Source organism: Ochotona princeps, chromosome 3, assembly GCF_030435755.1.
Source record: "Ochotona princeps isolate mOchPri1 chromosome 3, mOchPri1.hap1, whole genome shotgun sequence".
In the NCBI taxonomy this organism is placed as follows: domain Eukaryota; kingdom Metazoa; phylum Chordata; class Mammalia; order Lagomorpha; family Ochotonidae; genus Ochotona; species Ochotona princeps.
Genome location: NC_080834.1, coordinates 76,950,089 through 76,973,427, shown reverse-complemented (window position 1 = coordinate 76,973,427; position 23,339 = coordinate 76,950,089). Strand labels below are relative to the sequence as shown.

The window sequence follows — 23,339 nt, the reverse complement described above, 5'->3', positions numbered from 1 at the left end:
TACTTTTCAGTTCACCACCTGTATTATTTTCTCAGAAATACAAACTGTGAATCAACTGGACTACAAGGGGCCTTGACATTTTACTTCAAGAGTGAAAATACCTCTTTTAATCCACATCTAAAAGCAACAGCTGAATTCTTGAAACAATGAGGTTTTTACTTCTTATTGCATCAGTACTATTATCAGAAAAGAGTATTGGAAAAGTTTTCATCCTCAGTACTCAAATCTATCTCATCCTCATAGCAACATTTACCTTCTGGTTCTAGCTCTGCTTTCTAACAGTACAAAGAAAAAGTAAGCCTCCAAATCAGACAACAGAGATCATCACGAAGTTTGACTCTGCAAAAAACAGACAGGTAATTATGTAGCTATGGAAACACTGAAGGAACACAAGCTGAATCTCTTGGAAAACTAGAAGTAGGCCTAAAGGAGTTTAACATATTTTTCAGTACTAAGTTTGTTTGGTTGTCATGGAAACTAATAATATGGAATGATTATGAATCTGAATGTGTTACACATGTATTTAATCAATAGCATACAAGTAGAGAAAGTGAGTTTTGGCATTACATATATATGGAAGTGATTTTAATAGACCTAATGGTTCTTGAAAATCAATGGTAAGACAGCATCAGTGATTCAAACTAAAGAACCACTCCAGGTATGTCCCCGCTGAATTCTTCCCCTTGTCCCCACCTCCCTCCCCATCCCAGTCTGCCTAACTCAATAACAAATTAGTACGTAGTCTAAACTGTGAATGGATGCAATTTTTTAATTAACATGTCCTAAAAAGCACAGGAAGTGCTATAGGGCTTATTTCTTTTGCAAGTGAGATACCTAAACCGCAAGCAAGCAAAATATTTAAAATAACTGAGTCACAAATAGACTGTTTGCCATGAATACATTTCCCAACCACTAAAATCTCTCACAAACACAGTGGATAAACACCTCAGTTTGAGAATACATTCCAAGGAACCAACAAAACACATTTGGAATCACACCACAGCCAAATTTAACCAGTGATAGAAACATGTCTTCTAGGAAAGAGAGAAATGTAATTGTGCACAGTAACAAAGAAACTTTTAATATACTAACTTGATAACCACAGAAATGCATCTGATAGGCTGTTAAAGCACATTAGGTGATTTCCTTACTCTTATAAGAAAATGGGGACCAGCACAATGGCTCAACTGGCTCATCTACCTCCATTTGCTGGGATTGCATATGGGAGCTGGTTGGTGTCCTCGCTGTTCCACTTCCCATCCAGCTCCCTGCTTGTAGCCTGGGAAAGCAGTAGAGGATGACCCAAAGCCTTGGGACCCTGTTTCTGCATTGGAGACCCAGAAGAAGTTCCTAGCTCCTAGGTTCAGTTTGGTTCAACTCCAGCCTTTGTGGCGATTTGGGGAGTGACTAGTGGATGGAAGATCTTTGTCCCTCCTTCTCTTTGTAAATCTGCCTTTCTAATAAAAATAAACAAATCCTTAAAAAGAGAAAAAGAGGCTGTTGTTCTAACTCATACCAACTGTTGATCTTGTTTCATGGCTTCTCAATTATGGAAATGTATAATGAAGAGTACTGGGGTCTACTATATCCAGATGTGGGGGTACACTGCAACATGCATCCCTGTTTCCAGACATAAGATGGATCCCCAATGACTGTTGGACATGTGTAGACAATGGGATGCTGGACTGACATTGTCTGTACCAGCAATGTCAGGGTACACTTAAATAAGAGACTGGTGAAATTATGATTCCTTATGAAAGACTATACCACTGTAGTAAAATGGGGAACATCTGTCAGGGAGTGGGAGTTTGGGGGAAATCCCAGTCTATATGAAATTGTACCACATAATTCAAAAATTCAAAATAAGAAAAAAAAAGTGTGGGGGGGAAATGACAATAAAATCACAGTATTCTTGATATTAATAAGTGGTAGAAAGTCTCCTAAAATGCAATCAATTAAAAAAATTCTTAATATTTAAAATAAAAAACAAAAAAGAGAAAAAGAAAATGGAACAATCCAGTGACTCTAGATCAAATGGCTAAAGCCAAACTAAACATACCTCTTTCAATGTTTTTCTACCCAATAATTATTTTAATTTTTAAAGTATTTTAAATAATTGAATAATCCAGATTCAAACACAGATTGAAAATATATGTCATGAGTCCTTAAATATAGTACAGCAGCTATTTGCTTAGCATTACATTATTATTGTGGATTATCTTAGAGATATCTTAAAGTACATGGTAGGATGGGCATAGGTCATATACAAATATTATGCCATTTTATATAAAGTGTTTCATTATATTGTATCCTTCAGGGGTTTTGGAAACAACCCCTGTAGGAACAAAGGGCCAAGGGCCAACTGTATTTCTAACTTTTAGCTTTTTTAGAAAATTATGTTTTATTTTTTCGGCTTTTTCTTTTGGACTGATGGAGTCTTCAGAAACATTTAAGTGTATTCATTTAAATATATCTTCTTCACATGTAAGAAATATCTAAACTAAAGCTATTGAGAAACTAAACGGTGGTGTTGTGGCACAGAAGATTAAAGCACTGCCTGTAATACAAGAATTCCATGAGTGAGCCAGGACTAGTCCTGGTTGTTAAATTTCCAATTGAGCAACCTGGTAAAGTATCTCAGGAAGCAGGAGAAGATGACCAAAGTGCTCGGACTCCTGTACTCCCGTGGGAGAAGTGGATGGAGTTCCGATTGTTGGCTTTCCCGTGGCCCAGCCCTTGGCATTGTGGCATGTGGGTGGTGAGCAAGCAGATGGAAGATCTAAGTATCTGTTGCTCTAACTTTGCCTTTCAAATCAGTCAATCAACAAGTCACTCTTTAAAAAAAATTTTTTTAAAGGAGAAACAACAAGTAGAGGGAGGCAGTGGTACCCCTTGACATAAGTGTGGGCTGGTCAGTGGGGTCAGCTGGGCTGAGCTAGGCTCCCACACCCATTAATATGTACAAATGCTGAATGGGATGCATGACAGACTGGATCAGTTTGTTGCAAAGACCAGCATGCACAGAAACCATGGCTGGGAGTGGGGCTGGTTGGGGATCAGGGGTCACTCCAACTAGGCTGTAGTTCCCGCCAGTATGGATGAGGTCCAAGTGTGTGATGGGGATGGTTGGGCTAGGACACAGCACCCATTGGTTCGCAAATGAAATGAGGCCAAGGACTGAACTGTCCAGGTGACTGTAACCACCAGTTTGTCTGTAGGCTGATTTGGGTGATGGACTGAGCCCAACCCTGCACTGGCTGGTATGTACTGGAGTCAGGTTGAAGTCATCTCTGGTGAGGTTTCTTTGGTAGCCCCCTCCAACTGGATCCCTGGACTCAGAACTCCAACCAAAGGGAAAAATTACAGATTCCATGGTCTGACTGTAGAGTGCGTATGTCAGAAATGGGTCCGCATAGTTGCTGACACCTGTGCAATGGAAGGCACGTCCAGAAGTCCAGGGAGGACATGAAAACAAGCTCATTGGGGCCTGCACATAACATCTAGTATCACGGAGGGCAAACAAACTAGACAACTCTCCCAGACAAGCTTTGGCAGTGAGTATCTGGGCAAATTAAGGCACTAAGGTGGACTATGTCAGCCAATAGACCTTGGAAGGATTTCCCCAACCTTGGAGCAACAAAATTAACAGCATCTCAGAACTATCAAAATCACTTAATAAGCAGTATCCTCAGGACATGCTCCACAATGGGGACCCTGATATGACATCAGTGGTCATTGCTGATTCCTGGGTACTGACACGGTTGGGCTACTGGGAGTAGCCCACTCTCATTCTCTCCCCTCTTTCTCCAGATATAGAAAGCAAAAAAAAAAAAAAAAAAAAAAAAAGGAGATTGGAGGCAGTTGTCCATCCACTTGCCCCGATTCCCTGACCCTCCCCATACTAATTAGTGGCCCACATGGGCATGCATCACTCTTAACCATGTAAACATCATCAAAAATAAAATTAACTTATTATTTTAAGAAAAAAATCCCTTCTGTTAAAAAGAAAAAAGAATGTAATGTAATTCAGAATTACATAGAAGTATCCTAGAGAGGTATCAAGTATAGGTGAAAGCTAGTGAACTGAGACAAATGTCTAAAAGGAAGATCGAATTTTTATTTTGGAACTGTTGTTCTATCACAAGGAGCAAGAGTTAATATTTTTAAAGATTTATTATTATAGGAAAGTCAGATTTACAGAAAGAAGAATCTTCCATCAGTTGGTTCACTTCTCAATGGCCACAACAGCTGGAGCTGAGCCAACCCAAAGCCAGGAGCCAGGACCTTTTTCCCAGTCTCCCATGCAGAAACAGGGTCCCAAGGCTTTGGGCTGTCCTCTACTGCTATCCCAGGCCACAAGAGGGAGCTGGATGGGAAGTGGAGCAGTTAGGACATGAACCAGTGCCCACATGGGATTTTGGAATATGCAAGGCAAGGACTTTAGCCATTAGGCTACTGCACTGGGCCCACAAGAGTTAATTTAACACTATGTTTTAGAACTCAAACATGGAATAGGTAAACTTAAACACATATTGACATGAGGATATAAATATGTGAAATTCAGGATATAATATTGTTATGCCAATGTATAAGTAACATATTAACAATCAACAACGTGAGTTGTCACCCCTGGTATTAACATGTGATAACAGATGCTATTAAACTCTGACAGTGGGAACAGGCACTGTGGCAGGCATGAAATTTCATGGGCATTATTTCCACCATAGTATAATGGTAGCTACCAACGGCAAGTTTCCACTTAACTAACCTTTAATTTGTCAAAGATTTCATACTGAATTTAAAGAATCGTAAAAAAAAAAAAAAAAAAAAAAAAGCAGGGGTGGTCTCAGAGATGTGTAGCACAACTTGCTGAATCAATGAGTGAATCTAAATTAAGACAAATAGTCAACATTCATCTTAAATGCTAAATTACAGGTTGAGCATCCCTAACCTGAAACTCTGAATTCCAAAGTGCTTCAAAATCTGAAAAACTTAGAGCTCTAAGTTTTGGAGCATTTTGGAATTTCAGTTTATGAATATTTCAGTTTAGACAATTATCTACAATCTGAAAAACTTCTAAACCTGAAATATACTTGGTTTCTAACACTTTAAATAAGGGATACTCAAACATATTGTTTGCTCAACATAAATTGGCTTTTACCAATTTCTGAATTTTAACATGTCAAAAGAACTTCAACAAAACAATTTATGCAGACTAAAATCAAGACTAAATGGGCAAATTCAAAGCAGAGTGATAATATTCACAAAATTTAATTCAAATCCATTCACTGAAGACAACTCATTTGCTTTGTTCTGAACACTAAAAATAGCCTTCACTTTCTGTCCAGAATTCTTTGGACTTAAAAAAAAGGAATCCGTCCAATAATAATTAGAAAATCAAAAATGTTTTTAGAGATAACTACCAAGCGCTGTGAAATATGGGAAGTAATTTCACAATACTTAGCTTTCCCTAAGTCGTTTTTTCACTTTCAGTCACTCATGAGTCAATCAAGAGTCACTCATAATTAAGACTCACAGCTTCCTGATGGCAGTGTAAGTTCAACACAACTCTCAAATACACTGCTTAAAATTTAATGTTCAGGTTGCTTCTCAAGACTGAACAGTCTAAATTTAATTCTTTTAAAATCAAAGCAAAAGCCACAATTCAGTAAATTACTGGGTACAAAAATATCTTTTTTTGCATCACTTTTCTGATACCACTGGGATATTAAAACAGTTTGTTTTCAAATATTGGCCACTGCATCTGAGTTAGTACGTTAGCATTTCCTATGTTTAATGAGCTTTAAAAATCTTTGGTTATAATGCTAATAAGTAAACGTTCATCTGTAGTTATTCTGAACTGATTTCAATAATGTAACTTCAAGGTAACACCTTTTCCAAAAGTTGCAGCACTTTGCTCAAAAATAATGATGAGCTATAAAATTTCTAGACTGTTTAAAATCAGTTCTTTAGTATTACACAAGTTATAATGAGGAAGTGAAGCTATTACACATAGATTCTGATATTTCTTGACCTTGCTAAGTACTCTGAATGGAGCAGTTTATTAGATATCACTAGCATACAAGAGGAAGTAGTAGCCATGATTTAAATGACAAAGCCACAAACACACCAAAAGAAATAAAAATAATGAATATGTAATTTTTTAATAAACCATTTTTCTAACAGTACTTATATTTCAGGAGAAAGAAAGATACGGGATTTATAATGTAGATGAAATCAAGTGGAATTACACTAAAATGTCTCACGAGAAGTGTGAATTACGGGTCCACTGCAATGCCTCAGTGGCTAAATCCTCACCTTGCTATGTGCTGGCATTCCATATGGATGCTAGTTCCTGTGCTGCCTACTCCACTTCCCTTCCAGCTCCCTGCCTGTAGTCTGGGAAAGCACAGATGATGGCCCGAAGCCCTGTGACCCTGCATCTGCCTGGGAGACCTGCAAGAAGCTCCTGGCTCTTTGCTTCAGATCGGCTCAGCTCTGGCTAAAGTGGTCACTTGGGGCGTGAATCAACTGACAGAAGTTCATTCTCTTTTTGTTTCGCCTCCTCTCTATAAATCTGCCTAATAAAAATAAATAAATCTTTTAAAAAAATCTTTAAGTGTGAATTAGATGTTCTCCCTGAACTTCTCACAGCAGTCTTAAAATGACCTCATTTAATCCTTTCACTTACTATCTTTTTTTATATTATTAATGACTAGAAGAATGATGCTAGCTGCAATAATCATTCGCTCTGCACAAAAGTAGTTTAACTAGCTTTAGAAAGAGCTCTGGGAGGAAATACTGCAGAACATACTGACAGAAGCCAAGAAGGCTTCTTAAACATCACATATTTCATGCAAGAATGAGGGCAACATTTGCAAATAATTCTGGTTGAAGTCTAAGCTGCTCCCCTTTTCATCCAGTGCCCTGTTGGAACAGCGGCAGGTGATGGTCCCAATTCCTGTGCTGCTGCCCCCAGCTGAGAGACACAGTGAGGCTCCCAGCTTCATTGCTGCTGCAGCCATTTGGGGAGTGAGTCAGCAGATGGAAAGCTCTCTTTTTCTGTAACTGCGCCTTTCAAATAAATAAACAAACCTTAAGAAAAAAAAATCATCACTCCAGGTTCCATTGGCTACTTCTAACTTATACACATGTCATACGTCTATTATAAGTTTTCTTGGACAAAATAACAAAACATCAATTTTCTTAAAAAGACTGTTGGCTTCCATTTGATTCTACTAAGAATAAATATTATGGTTATAATTTCCCTTTCTCTACCACATGCTCCTATCTTACTGCAATTCCCACTGATTTGCTATTTATTTTCATTTGAGAGGTACAGACAAAGAGTACTCTCATCCACTGGTTCACCTCTGCAATGCCCTCAACAGGTAAAAGACTGGGTAGAGCTGAAGCTGGGAGCCAAAAACTCAATCCCAGCTTTCTTTGCACAAGGTAGAAACCAGCTAGCCGAGACATCACCTGCAGCCTCCAAAGGTACAAATGAGCAGGCAGCTGGAATGGGGAATTGAACCATGACTCAAACTCAAGTTCTCTGGCATTGGCTGTGAGGGTCTTAGCTGCTGAGTCAAACGTCCACTTCTATGTCTGTATTAAAAATTGTACTAAACATCTCATTTGTGTTAATTAATATGTTTGATACACACTGAAATTAACATATAAAGAGATAACAGCTACTTCTATGCCATGAATGACAACATACAATTAGAGAGGCTTAATCTAATTTCCCAATTTCTCTGATATGGTAAGAATTATGTAGACCATGTCTTCTTAAGGACAGCAGATCCTGAAAATTCCAACAAACAAGGAAACCCACCACCTTTTAAATTAATGCATTAAACTTTATAGTAAGTAGTAACCTTAAAGTTAAAAAAATAAAAAAGATACAATACAAAATACTTCAAAATGCTCATAAAAATTAATGGGTAAGTATACTTTGTTGAAAAATTTACAAAATTCTTATTTTTTCATAACACATTTCTGATGAGCTTTTTTAAGATTTCTCACATGCATGGATTTCAAAAAATTTATTCACCAAAATACACGTTATTTCAATTTTCTAAGAATTTCTTGAAGTACCCTTATACAGTTACTATGTTTTGAGTAAATGGAATTAGCAACTAACAAAATAGGTTCTCCAAACATGCATTAAGAAGTACAAAATATCTACGAAAATATTTGGATTCTAAAAGACCAATCATAAGAAGTGTTTGAAAAGATATGAGGCAACTCATGTTCTAATGGTGGCAACATGCATGGTTAAACAATTTAGAAGCAGAATTGAATATTTTCTTTAAAAGTTAAACAAAATATACACTTCGTCATAGGACCTGGCTATCTCACTCCTAGGTGTTACCAAAAAAAAAAAAAAAAAAAAAAAAAAAAAATTCAAGCATCTATTTACACAAGATTTGCATGTAAATGTTCTTAACAGCTTTGCTTATAATAGTCCAAAACTGCAAGCTAAGTGAGTGTGCATCTGATAAGTAAATATACAGACAAAACGCAGTATGAAATACAGCCATGTAAAAGCATAACATGAATGAATCATGACCATAAGAAAATACACTGTTATGGCACTCGTCATATACATTAGTCCCTCCTTTCCCAGGTTGTTTTGGTAGTTTCAGTTACATACATGCATAATCAAAAATATTTATGTTTTTTATGTTTATCTCAGCAGTTACAAGAGCTTATTCATCACATAATTTTTCTAGAACTGTTTGTACATGAACAATTCGACCAATTTCCTATGTTGGAAGGCCAACAACTGGAGAGGTAGGGGTGTGTGTGTGTTGTACCTGTGTAGGGAGGGGGTCATTACCCAGAAACAAGCACAAAAATATCATGTAAAAATCATATTAACTGTACAAAGATAATCATTAATAGTGTAGAACATTTCCACAGACTCTGTCCTAATCTAGATGTCAGATAAACTGATTCAAATATATTGACATATAATATCTGACATTTGGGAAGAATCAAGATGGAATAGGGTAAGAATACGTTTAAACAGAGAAATACTAGCCAGTGTGAAGCAGAAAAGACACATTCCAGGAAATAGGAGAGGACAGAACAACAGCAGAGGGGTACCTGGAGCCTGACAGACACAGGAAAGCAGCGAAAACAATGATGTGGTGTTGCAGTGACTGATATCCCAGCAGCATTCAGTGAACAGCGATCCGGACTCAACCAGCAGCAGGAACTACACCAGCAACCAGGTGGGAAGGGATATTTACCAGGAGCTCAGGAGGTGAACCCAAAGAACTGCCCATCCTCCTGGTCTGTTTGATTTTTCCAGGAGCAGAGTGGCAGGTCCCAGACAGGCGGCATGGCAACAGGGTGGATTTCACAGCCCAGCCCGCCTGCTAGAACTGAATTAGGCACCATTTCATTTTAGGAGGCAAGGGCTATGGGGCAGGAATGCACATGCACAGAGCTGGGAGTGAACTCATTTCTGGCTCAGTGAACTGCATCAACGTGGCACTCTACAGGTTCCACCCAAGACAGTTCAGGTAGCCCTCAGACCTGATGGCCAGCAGATCAAGAACTCTAGTAGTGGCATGTCAGGCGCCATTTCTTACAGTATGGCAAAGAAGTTAAGACTGCAGGGGACAACAGTGAGCTGCGAACACACTGTGATCGGTGAGAACTCACTGAGCTCACTACATTGCACTGGTCCCACAGGAACATAATACCAACTATGGCTTCGCACAGGTCAAAATAGGTACATGTGGCCCTCAGACCTAATGGCCAACAGGTTATAGCAAGATCAACACCACCAACAACCTAGCTATACAGGATACCCTATGTCTCCCTAATCCTGGGACCTATTTCAACCAGAAGTGGGAGAAAGGTTGTAGACAATGGTGCAGCCTCAGTACAGTATCACTGGAGGTGGAGAGTGGTGAGCCAGGAGCTGGGGCCATGGTGGAAGTCTAACATAAGAACCCAGATCTGGAACTTGCTGGAGATGGTGAAACAAAGAGCTGTGTACCAACTGCAATAAATAAAAAAGCGATAGGTGACACAGCTTAGAAACCTGCCCCAAGGAGAAGAATCTCATAACCAGAAGTACAGAGACCAAAAGGAAAAGAAGAGACAGAGGCACAATGAATATTACTGCAAAGGAGCAAAACCCTTTATCAACCTTCTGAGTTAACTGAGAAAGACATTGATAAAATTTAAGAGAAAAATAGAAAATCATACTTTTGATTGCTTAATTTTACAACAGAGGAAAACCTCATGGTACCATATAATCGGTTCTGACTCCCCAAGTCCGTTGTTCACTGTTCATTATAGGTTTTCTGTAATCAAACAATTCCCATTGCTCTTCCATGTAACTTCATTTTTTTTCTTTTAATGTTTACATAGTTGAATAGGATGCAAAGGATACAGGGTTAGGGAAAAGTGGGTGTAATCACAGTTTCCAAAGTTTCTATTTCTTCTTCCCACTTCTGGGAAGAGGGGAGAGACAAGGAGAGAAGCCATGTCCAGCCTCCCAACCACCCCATTATCAGGGATGGGGAGCAGCCACCTGATATCGACTCAGGGTCCCAATGTGGTACACAGTCCGAGGGTTCTACCCAGGTGGATAAAACAGTTCTGAAATGCGGCCAATCTTGTCAATCTATGAACAAGGAAACATTTCCAATCCATTTGTCCAGATATTTGCTGTCATTGTTTAGCTGGGGTTATTTGTCCACATGTTCTGGTCTCCATTCTCCGTTGTGGTACCATATGTCTTCTGTAGGCCCCAAAGGGCTACCATATCCTCTATGTACACCAAGGCGTGCCGTCCAACATTTCATCCTTTACACTGAGAAGGACCAGTTCTCACAGGTGGGCCAGGCGACCCATGCCCGACCAGATTCCCTGTCCCTAGAGTTCATGGATCCTACACCCACTATACAGGTTGGTCCTAGGACCCTGTAAGACCTCTGCTCCTGGGGTTTACCCAGCACTCACTATGCAGTGGGCCCAAGGACCAAGGTCAAGTGACCAAGGCTCCGCCAGACCACCCCCACCCCCGGGCTAAAGGATCAAGCACCGACCAAGAGGCAGGCCAAGCCCAGGGACCCGGGCCAGGTGACTTGGGCCCCGGCAGAACCCTACCTCCAGTGCTCATGGATCTGACACCCAGTTTAACTTCATTTCTACACACATTCATGCCTTTTGCATTTATTTAAGCAGTGCCTATACAATCATATTTTCTTAACAAAACCCAGGTCACATGTCCTAAATCCAAACCCTCTTTCCAATTAAGATGCATTGGTAAATATTTCATAAGTAACAAGTTATAAAATGAATGGATTTCATTTAATTAAAAAAATAACATTATATGCAATTAAAGTTGTCTTAAAACAAATTACTAACAATTTCAAAACAAAACACTACCTCCCACCAAACACAATCTAGAATTCCTCTGGCCAATTACTAGCTTTGGAAAATGTATAGTTAGGTATTTTGTAAACGTTTCACACTACTTGTCATCTTGATTTTTTTCTTAAAGTGATGTTGTTTAAAGAACAGGAGTTTTTTAAAAAGATGACACCTCTTCACCCTCAAGACACCTAATTGAAATTAATAACAAACCTGGTGTCCACTGACAGTGGGTGTGCACACGAGGGAAAGCGCCTCCCGCCCCATGCTTGTGCAGTGCACTATCGCATGCGCAGCTGGTTAAGGAACAGCAGCTGACCTCTCAATAGAAACAGTGCAGTAGAATTTTCCCACAAAGTTAAATTAATTGCTGACAATAATCTGCCTTGTTCAAAGTAAAGATAAATATGTTTTAAGGGAAAACCTCTAAAGACTATCTCCCAGGGTACAGTCTGGATAATGCTAAAGAACCACTTTATTTTATATGTAAAAAAGAATATGGCAAAAAGAAAAACTAAAAAACTAAACCTGAGAATAAGAGTTCAAATATTCTAAAGGTCTGAATGTTCCCAAGTACACAATACATTAATCCAGGTATATCACACAAGATATAATCCCTGAACCAACATTTTCATATGACTTACAGTAAACTCATCTGAAGACACATTTTACAAATTACCACAATATGAAGTCCAATGTTATTCAGGATTTTAAAGCATAACATAAACTATCCATTGCTAAACAAAGGCATGCTAGAATCTGGATCTTCAGTATGCTAAAACAAAAATAAAATACAGATAGATGTTGGCAATGTCAAATCAGATGCTGCTTCGAATGTCTGCAAGGCCCAACTCTGATGCCAAATCCAGCTTTCTGCTAACGCACTCCCTACGAAGTAGCAGGTGAAAACATAAGTATTTGGGTCCCTGCCACCCACTTCTGTGAGGGACTCAGCCGTGAGCTTTGGCCTGGCCCAACTCTCCACGTTACAGACATCTGAGTGAATAAAACCCAAGTTTGTGTCTTCTCTCCCTCCTACTCTTCCCTACTCTCTGCATTTCAAAGAATAAGAAAAAGAAACTTAAATTAAGTATAGTACTCTAAGGAGAACTACTTCACTATATTCCTCCAAAGACATTCAATTTTTCTAATTCTCATTTTATCTAAAATGCATATTTTAATGAATCTGTATGTCAAACTGAACTAATATGTCATCAATCACAAGCTTTTGGTAAAAAGCCTAATATAATAGTGATCCCTGTTATCTATACTCCTTAAAATTTATTATCTGTAGATAAGATTTGATTCTCAAAATATTTCAGCAAAATTATTGAGCATGTTAAGAACTGAATGTACTTTGCAATAATTAACACATAATAACTAGACATTTTGAGAAAAATCATAAATGGCTAAGAATTGCCTTTACTGTATTTTAAATTAAGTGTATTCAAGCACACATACCTGACATAGAAAGGTTTTCTGAGGCAAGGGGGGCGATCGTTCTTCATACAGAGGAGGTGGGTTATGTGTGGGTGGAAGGTCAATCCTGCATTCAAAAGGTTGGGTACTGTGGTTATCACATAAAAATGTCACATTTCTCATAAGCTTTGAGGATATTTTTCACATACTATATAAATATGTAACTATATACTAGTCTACGTTATACTAGTTCTTATATTTCCTTTTACCTATTAAACACAGTAAAAAAGCAAACATTGATTTTAAATCTCCCAAAATTTAGGATAAAATTGAGGGTTAAAGTAGCAATTCACACAGAAAGCATTTGTAAAAACTATGATTAAGCAAGCAATTTGGAACATGACCTATTAAGTATATTGTCACATTTAACTATTCCTACCAGCATTTTAAAGACAGTCAAATATTTGTGTCATTACACTTCCCTGCAATGTAGCACTAAAATGTTTTAAGAGAGTATCTTAAATCTTAAAAAGTTTATTCTGTATTTGAATTAATCTTTAAAAGCCATCATCGCCTAGAATAGTCACCACACAACCTAAGATTTACAATTTACAGGTATAAATCTTGCCACCTGAAACAAAGGGAACATTATATTCTCAGGAAAGACACTTATTCTGTCCAAAGTAACCTAATATAAATAAAAATATCAGCATTTTCACAGATTTTAAATGGTTACAAAACTTGCATATTATAGATCTATGCAATTTAGAAAATATATATATACACTCATTCTTTTGAAAATTACAACCTTTTCAGCATGTAATTAGTAAATCAAAAGGTTGTTTTTACTAAAAGATAAAGTAAAAATTCTAGATGATAAATAAATACTGATTTAACAAAATTTCAGTGAGCATAAAGTAAAATGACATAGAATTCAAATAAATAAAATTGTTACATGAATTTATTATCCTACTAGTAAATTATACATTTAAAACAATAGAAATGGTTAAGAAAATCTGGGAACTAAAATGCTGCTAAAGATATACTTTTAACTCGAAAAACTCATCTCACAGGAATTACTGTGAAAGAGCACTTGGTTGCACGTTGTAGAAAATAACTGGTTCTTTTTATCTAATGAAAAACACAGCAAATTTATACCTCTCAAAGGTATAGGCATCTGGGTAAGAAAACTGGCTTATGAAAGGGCTTGTTCATTGTCATATTATTAACTTTATCATGACAGAGCTGAAACTGGTTCTGCCATGTCTTAAACCCACAAAGATTAGTGATGTAATCTTGTCACAACAGAGAGCAGAGATATCTACAAAGCACTCTCAGGTACAAAAGACATACACTCTGTAAGTTAAACTTGTCACTTTAATATCAATTAAACACTAGCAACTGCACACAAAAATGATACCATTTATATAGAATTTCAGTTCATAAAACATTAGCTCATTAGCTAATTCTCCCCCCTGCAAGTTTCAAAATCCAGTTCTAATCCCGGCTGCTCCACTTCCCATCCAGCTCCTTGTTTTTGGCCTGGGAAAGTAGTACAGATTGGCCCTAAGCCTTAAGACCCTGCAACCACATGGGAAAACTGGAGAAGACTCCTGGTTCCTGGCTTTAGATTAGTACAGCTCTGGCTGCTGAGGCCATTTGGAAAGTGAACTAGCAGACAGAAGATCTCTCTCTCCTCTCTTTCCTTTGCTCCATAACATCTGCCTTTCCAATAAGAAAAAAACTTCTTGTTCTCTCATCAAAATCATGTTAGGTAAGTAGAAATAATATGAGTCAACTTCAATTATGAAGCAACAAAGCTATGTCTAACATACTGTTGTATAAAGTGTGTTCAGTATAATTTGTCTCTACCAGACCCTGGTAGTGTTCACATATCGAGATATAGTCTGAGACACTGGACCAAACGACAGCCATCTAACAAAGGTCTAGTACAATCTTCATTTCCATCCTTTGGAAGCTATGTATGTATAGCTGCAATGGCACATATAAAATGGATGGATAGTATATATATATATATAGTTGAACAGAGATAAAACAGTTACCTACACTTTGTCAAGATAGGATGGTCTCTTTTTCCTTGGAGTTAGCAGGACAGTCATAAAGACAGCGATGATGAAAAGGGCAAGGACAGCTCCAATTATGGCTCCAGCAACTGCTATGGAAGAGGTCTGCTTAAGTGGAACATCTGTAAAGTAACAAAAAGTAGTCTTCTCAAACAACTTTTAAAGAGTTTGGGAAATCACATGTCTTATTTTCTACAGTGTGCAAAGCCCAGTTGTCTGGGTTATTTTGTCCAACAACCATCCAACAGGAGCCCAAATTGTACTCATTACTTCTAGTACCGTTATGCTACTACCCTTCCTCCTTCCACCACAGGACCCCATCTTTGTGTCTTTCAAATAATAAAAAGAATATTCCTCATTAGACATCAACAAACAAATCTATTCTCTATAGTCAGAGAATGTGTAGAGCAGAAAACACTAAAAGTGAAAACAGAACTTTAGGATCTTAACTCTAAAGGTGACAAAAACATCAGTGCTCTTCATGAGCAGTCTGATACACTTACCATTTTTATTCTATTAAATTAAAAAAATTAAATAAAAAACCTTCAAAGAAAATCAAACAGCCATCAAATATATTCCACATTATATAGCACAGAAGTGACACAGAATACTATAAATTTTTAATATTTTAAAACAGAACATCTTAAAAACAGGATTAAAATTACTAAAATAGTAATCATCACACAAAATTTCTCCAATTTATATACACTTAATACAAAGCAAATTTAAAACATCTATTTTAAGATTAAACGGAAATTCATTTCTATCTCCTGGCTTACAGGCACACTACATCACTTCAGAATATCAATTTCCCTTCCAAGACCATATCACAATTTTATAAAGTGCTAAAAATATGTAAACAGTATTTTACACAATTGTGAAAGTTATTTTACTTCATTAACCCCCTGAAAAAAGAGGAATCGATTAAAATTATTTAACTATGTATTTGCAAATACAATTATTAAAGGATATGACAAAACATCAATCTCTGTGTATTATTTTGGCAGCATCAGACATATTAAATCCAATAGCTAAGTTTTATGGGGTAATTCATAACATGTCAAGCTACTTCACATGTACGATTCTGATTAAAAATAAGTTACTGAACAACACTCAGCAAATGAAAATTTTACAGCTCTTAAGTTAAATAATCTCCCAAAGTTCATAAAATGAATGGTTAGCGAAGAACTCCGTGAAATAGTTAGAACGGGATAGAGTATACAAGGATACATAAACTTCCACACTTACACCCCTTAAAAATTTTGTTTTACATCTTACAAAGACTTCTCTGTTCAGTAGGGAAGAATTCAGTTTTCACTTAAATTAACACTGACAAATATTAAACTATGAATAAACATAATTATTTTAGTATTCAGATATAGCAGTTAAAAAGTACAATCAAGTTTGAAATCTATTTTACCTACTTACCATTACAGTACTCTTATGAAAACATTCTTAAGTATTTTCCAACTGTCATTTTTAAAAATGAGTCACGTGGTACTTCACATTGCTAAAAGGAATGTCTTATTTTTACCATAAGCATTAAAATTTCTTTAACCTACTTGGCCCAACACTATGGCTCAATCGGCTAATCCTCTCCTTGAAAGGCACTGAAATCCCAGATGGATGCCACTCCAGGTTCTGGCTGCTCCCTTACATCCAGCTCCCTGCTAATGGCCTGGGAGAGAGAATGGCCCAAATCCTTGAGAGCCTGTATCCACATGTGAAATCCAGAAGGAGCTACTGGCTACTGGCTTCAGACTGGCTCAATTCCAGCCATTGTGGTTTGGGGAGTGAACCAGCAGATCAAAGACAAATCTTTCTGTCCTTTCTTCTCTCTATAAATCTGCCTTTTCAATTAAAATGTATTAACAATCCTCAGTATATTTTTAGTGGGTTACTGAGCCTCATTCTAGTTTAAAATCCTTACACTAACATGTACAAGTCAAAGTCATCTATTTCAGTTATCCTGATTGCAATTTGATTTGCCAATAGCAAAAATACTACACAATTATTCTGATACATTAAATCCAACTCATGTAATTCACCTGTTACCCTCCTTTGCTAACAGAGCTTTATCTGTTTTTGCTGTTACATTTAATTGAATATAAGCTAGATGAGAAACAGATTAGAAACCTAGTGCTGTTCAGCATAACTTTGCACTTACGTGAAAAACAGGTGTGAAAATACTTAGAAATAATCTGATCTACATCATAATTTTTCATATAATAAATTTAGCTTTGGTCACAGGGCATGATTACAAAGGTGACTCTCTTGAGTTGTTAATAAACAGGCTAAATTAAACCTATAAAATATGCTTTGACCAAGGTTATACAAAGCACTAGTGGCACAAATAATACAACCCATTTTTTACAAACATTTACTCTGGGCTATTGTAAAGGCCTCTATTTAACGTATACTTTTCTGATGATAAGGGTAAAGAAGTCCTATCATTGTTGTCCAAATCTACAGAATTGAAATTTGTCCTCCTTATTTTATGATAATGACAGTATTAATAGTAGCAATATTAAGACTTACAAAATTAGCCTAAAATAAGACTTTTAATCAACAGGGCATTATAAATTAACCAAATCTGTCATCTCTATTGAGGAAGCTTTTTACTTATTCTTAGCAATAATCTGAAATTAGCAGTGCTTTAATACGAAAACATACTCTAAACAGTTGCTAATTTTTAGATATTAAGACAATACTATTGCTGTTTTTAATATAAACAAGTCACATCTTAAAAGGACACCACTTTTGGGCCCGGCGTGATAGAGTAGTGGTTAAAGTCCTCCCCTTGCATGTGCCAGGATCCCATATGGGCGCCAGTTCTCATCCTGGCGGCTCCGCTCCCCATCTAGGTCCCTGCTTATGGCCTGGGAAAGCATTCCAGGACGGCCCAAAGCTTTGGGACCCTGCACCCGCGTGGGAGACCCGGAAGAGCTCCTGGCTCCTGGCTTCAGATTGGCTTAGCTCGTCATTGCGCTCACTTGGGCAGTGAACCATCAGAGGGAAGATCTTCCTATCTGTCTCTCCTCCTCTCTGTATATCCGCCTTTTCAATGAAGTAAACAAAGAAACAAACAAATAATTTTTTAAAAAGACACTTTTAAAAATACTTCCACTACAAATTTTTTATCTAATTGTTATATCATCCTTACAATTTCTAGCTCTAGGTTGTTACCAATAGGGGGTCTGTATTCACAGCACATCCTGTTATCATAATTTGGGCATTGTATTTCACCTAGTTCCATTTATTCTTTATTCATATGTATCCTCTTTTTTGTGCATACCTCTTCACAGTATCAGAATAGGCAGATAAGTGCTGAAATGAGCAATTAGAAGACAAATGAGGCATGCAACCACTTACCTACTACAAAATATACTGTAAATGGGAAATTAATTGTCAAATATGAGCTACATTTCATATTTCCTTTTCTCATTCCTATGCTAATAAAGAAAAATAAAGATGTAATATAGTTAAAGATATTGGTATTTCAAGAATATTAAAAGTTAATAGATGTATGAAATACAAAGGTGAAATCTTTTGCATTTATAGCAAAGTATTTAGATGAAAATTAAGAATTTAGGTCGAATAAAGTGTACACATTGACACATACACCACTTACACTGTATTCCATCAAAACCATTACAACAGAAAAAAAATCAAGAAAACACAAAAATAAAACTTCACACTTTTAAATGCTGATCTTGTTCACTGCATGACCGGTATCAAGCAACATTACCATCACCTAAGAAAATGTTCTACTGAATTTGACATGTTTAAAAGTGGCAAAAACAAAAACAGCAACAGCACTGAAATATTTATGATTAAAAATTTCGTGCATATCTCTCTAAAATGGAACCATGCTGTTTTCACAGCAGCTATTGCAGCCCACATTAACCATGCACAAGTTTTATACTGACACAAATCAGCATTAAAAAGTGATGGGTTCAGGCCCGGCGGCGTGGCCTAATGGATAAAGTCCTCGCCTTGAACGTGCCGGGATCCCATATGGGTGCTGGTTCTAACCCCGGCAGCTCCACTTCCCATCCATCTCCCTGCTTGTGGCCTGGGAAAGCAGTCCAGAACAGCCCACAGCTTTGGGATCCTGTATCCACGTGGGAGACCTGGAAGAGATCCTGGTTCCAGGCTATGGATTGGCACAGCACTGTCCATTGTGCCCACTTGGAGAGTGAATCATCGGTCGGAAGATCTTCCTCTCTGTCTCTCCTCCTCTCTGTATATCTGACTTTGTAATGAAAACTAAAAATAAATAAATAAATAAATCTTTTTAAAAAGTTGAAAAAAATTCTTAAAAAGTGATGGCTTCTTCAAGCATATATACATAACTGAACATGCACATGACACATTTGAAAAAGCTTCAGTGATGACATTATATGGCTAAAAGGTTAATGTGATGGCCCACAAGTCTAACTTCATTTTATTGCTCCTATACTTTGTGTCACTGTATTACCATTTATCTCACTCTTTATTACTTAACTGCACTTTTTTCATTATGACATGTGAGCCTTTATAACTACCCAGATATTTATCTCTGAGTTTTGTTTTAAATTAAAGTGCTCTATTTTGGTCAATCATTCTTTTCAATTTCTCATTCAACAAATTCCCAAGTACTCAGTTATGTGCCAAATATTGTGTTAATTTTTAAAAATGGAAGAACTGTACATACTAATATTCTCCTTAAAGTGAGAAAATGGGATGAGAGAATTCATGAATACAGTAATCCCATGAACCAGAACATATTACTACTTATCTTTTTAAAGGGCATTTTAATACAATGTTTAAAAAAACTTCCCACTCAGGCTAGCACTGATGGTTCCACTTATTCTAACTAGACAGAGCACGATGGACATCTATAGTATCACATGGCAAAAATGGAATGGGTTGCAGAACTAAATTGGGCAGACTGCTACACCCACGTTGGTTATTTCTTCTTAACATAATGAAAATCTTGTGACACGTAAGAGCTCAGCTCAATGAAGTAATATAAAAATGTAGGCAACAATTACAATGCAAAGGAGGAATGGCATGGGTTTCTAATACAACAGGTGAATACCTAACACATGGTCCAAGGCAGCCAACCCATCTGATTTTGCTATGTATTATTACATATTTTTTTGTAACTGTCACTGTGGCAGAAACCCGTCTGGTAAAATAAAGATAGCACTAATAATGAAAATACAAGTAACATAAGAAAACAGCAATATGAATATTCCATACCTCAAATATGAATTTTACCAGCTACATAACAAAAACTAAAGCAATCCAGTAACATGAGTCACACGAAGAAGTTCAAGTATACAAGGCAGTGGACTAAAACACATTTACTTACAGAAATCTTCACAACCTATTCTGTGTCAACTAGCTAATGTGAGGGTTAAGATTACTCTGATTACAAGACAAAAATCTGGACATAAAGACAAACTCCAAAAACAGTGAGATGAAGCCTGATCACGTCCCTAACAGGGTGCAGTTTCTACTTGATTCCACTTGTGTTCAAGAGGTAGCATTTTAGCTAGCACACTTAAAAATCAACTACCAACATAAACAGAACATGTAATACAACCCTTCAAACAATGAATCAAAAGGCATTAAACAGAAGTGATGCTGTCAAGGTTTTGAAAAAAATGAGTGAAAATGGTCATTTTTTAAATGATCCACAATCATACAGTTTTATTAAGAAAATGCAGAAACATCTTAAAACTATCCTCAGTTAAAAATTTCCATTAAGATTTTATCATCTACTAGCCCACTGCTTCTGTAACACACATATATTTTGTATACGTACTAATTTTTAGTTGGCACTCCAAAGAACTTAGTCTGGAAAAGATGGGTAAAAATCAGGAAAAAATGTGAAGTTTTGGTACATGTCAATTGCTAGAAAAGATTATGGGGGAAATCATTAATGATTTTAAAGAAAGCTTTATAAACCACTTGAGTTAAGCATAAAAAGGAAAGTTACTTTCAGATACAAGGCACAACAGTCATAATTAGACATCAAAGTACACGGTGCTCCCTGGAAACCCAAAATAACAATATGTAAAGATACTGAACAAGTTAGCTGTTAGTAAATCCAGACCTTGAGCATCAAATGGCTATTGAAATCCAAGTTTCATGAAAGCCAGTATATGTGCCTTCTGATGGAAGATCACACCTTTGTTTATGAAGTAATCATGTCCTCAAAATTATCACTGAACCTAACCAAAATTCTACACCTCACTGCCAGTTTACAGAAAATACAGGGTGATTCACTTGGGGTGAAACCAGCACAATGCAAACTAAAACTATAAGAAAACATAGTTTTGTCCACAAACTGCCAAGCAAAAATAAGAGAAGGGCAGGTGATGGCATAGAATCAACGACATTTCTAGCAAAATGGATCATATCCAGATTCTGAGTAAATTTTTAAAAAATGACTAGAAAATTGGGTGCTTTATAATACATGATATTCATGATTTATGAATTATTCATTTCAGGAACAACAATGTCATATTTAAATAGTTCTCATCTTTCAGAGTTTCATACCGATTCATACTGATTTATACTTAACGATGAAAATAATTGTAAGAGAGCTTATGTGAGTATGGATGTAAGTGACACAATGCTGATCAAGAAATAAGAGTAACTGAAGCTGAGGTTTGTATTTGATTTTTGTGTGACTTGCCATAAAATAAGCTTTAAAAATGCAGAGAAGTGTTCAAAGCTTTTATCTCCAGCTATCCCTAGCTTTTACATAACAGTGTCTCTTCATAACTGGATTTCTCTAAGATACTTCTCATAACAGATTCCAATTAGGAGGTATCACATCCATACAGAAATATTAAATCTGCATGAAGGAGTCCTCCAATTATTAAGTTTTGAGGATCATTTGCATTCTTAATTTTTCATTCTGTATCTCACTTCTCAGCCTATTTTAATCAGTAGCACCCAGTCAGAACCTATTAATAAAGGCAACATGGTACATATGTTAACTAACAGAAGGGTAAATAAAATGTCTTATCTTCCTATTGAACCATAATGCAACTTTCTCAAGTGAAATGAATATAAGTCACTAAGGTTCAAAAAAGATGCTAAGAACACAAACAACTGAATCTTCTCAAAAACAAAGCTAAATTTCAAGCTCTGGACAAAAACCAATCACAATTTAGTCAAAGATGGGAAACACAGACTATTAAAACATAAATCTTGCCGTATCACGTGCACTATTCCAAAGAAGAACCACGATTCCAAGCTGTATGTTATTCACAAACAAGACATGGCTTTTTCTAATGTGAAGTTTAGAGATACAATTTTGAGCATCACAAATATTAAAGGTAGTGAAGATGATAACCAATCAATCAAAATAAAAGGCATATCTGAACATAACAACTCACAAGCAATAATTAAATATCACTGAAGGTCAACATTAATATCTTATGAAATATGTTGTTCGCTTCAAAGTGAATACCAACGGACATTTCTTGGTACCAACAAGGAATACTCAACTCTCTTTTCTAAAATGTTGCAGTATCCTTAGAACATCTTCCCATATACTTAAAATCATTGTCAGATTAGTCATATTAACTACCACGATGTAAGGTATATTGTACCTTTTAGGGATTAGGGGAAAAAAACTATATAAAGTCCAGTACTGATTAAATTTTTTCACACATTATCAAATGTTATTTATAAATATAAAATATGAATATGTAATGTTTATTTAAGAATTACATGATTAATATATTAGAATCTCATCCATAAACACTGCATCCATTCTTCACAGTAACATAAAATTTTAGGACATAAAAATTTTAAACATAATTTTAAAAATCAAAGGTTAGTGACCAATATCCAATCTATATGCTTCCTGTTAACTAGTATGCTTACCATTGTATTAGTCTTATTTAGGAAACAGACTCCAATTCTGCAATTTGATCACTAAATGTGGTGTAGCACACATGCACACACACACACACACACAGCAATATTATTCAATCATCAAAAACAATAAAATCCTGATGTCTGGAGCAAAATAGATAGGACTGGAGTCCATTAAGTGAAACGAGCCAGCTAAAGAGAAGCAAATACTGTGTGTTCATGTTGTGAAAGTTAAAAGAAAGGTCAATTTCAAGGGCCAGTATAGTGGCATAGCAGGGTTAAACCAGTAACTATGAAACGGACATCCCCATGGACAACAGGTTTGTGTCACAGCTGCTCTATTTCCAAGTGACCTCAGTCATAAAGGCTTGGGAAACGCAGTCAAGGATAGTTAACTCCTGCTACTCATGTGAAAAAGCAGCTCTTACACTTCATCCTGGCCCAGCCCTGCTGGCCTCTGTGGTCATCAGGAGAGTGGATCTCTTTCATTATCTCTGTCTGCCCCTCCCCCACCATCTCTGTCTCTAACTTTGAATTTCAAATAAACAA

At 36.7% G+C, this 23,339-nt stretch overlaps 1 protein-coding gene across 1 annotated transcript in view; it reads right to left on the bottom strand.

Moving 5' to 3' along the window:
* The window catches only part of NECTIN3 (nectin cell adhesion molecule 3), a 117,461-nt gene that overhangs the window by 32,914 nt on the left and 61,208 nt on the right, over positions 1-23,339 (bottom strand). Inside the window, exons 6-7 of the mRNA XM_058661852.1 lie at positions 14,890-15,028; positions 12,865-12,949 (exon numbers count right to left, since the gene is read on the bottom strand). Coding sequence (XP_058517835.1) covers positions 12,865-12,949; positions 14,890-15,028 — 224 coding nt within the window. The remainder of the gene's footprint in view (positions 1-12,864; positions 12,950-14,889; positions 15,029-23,339) is intronic.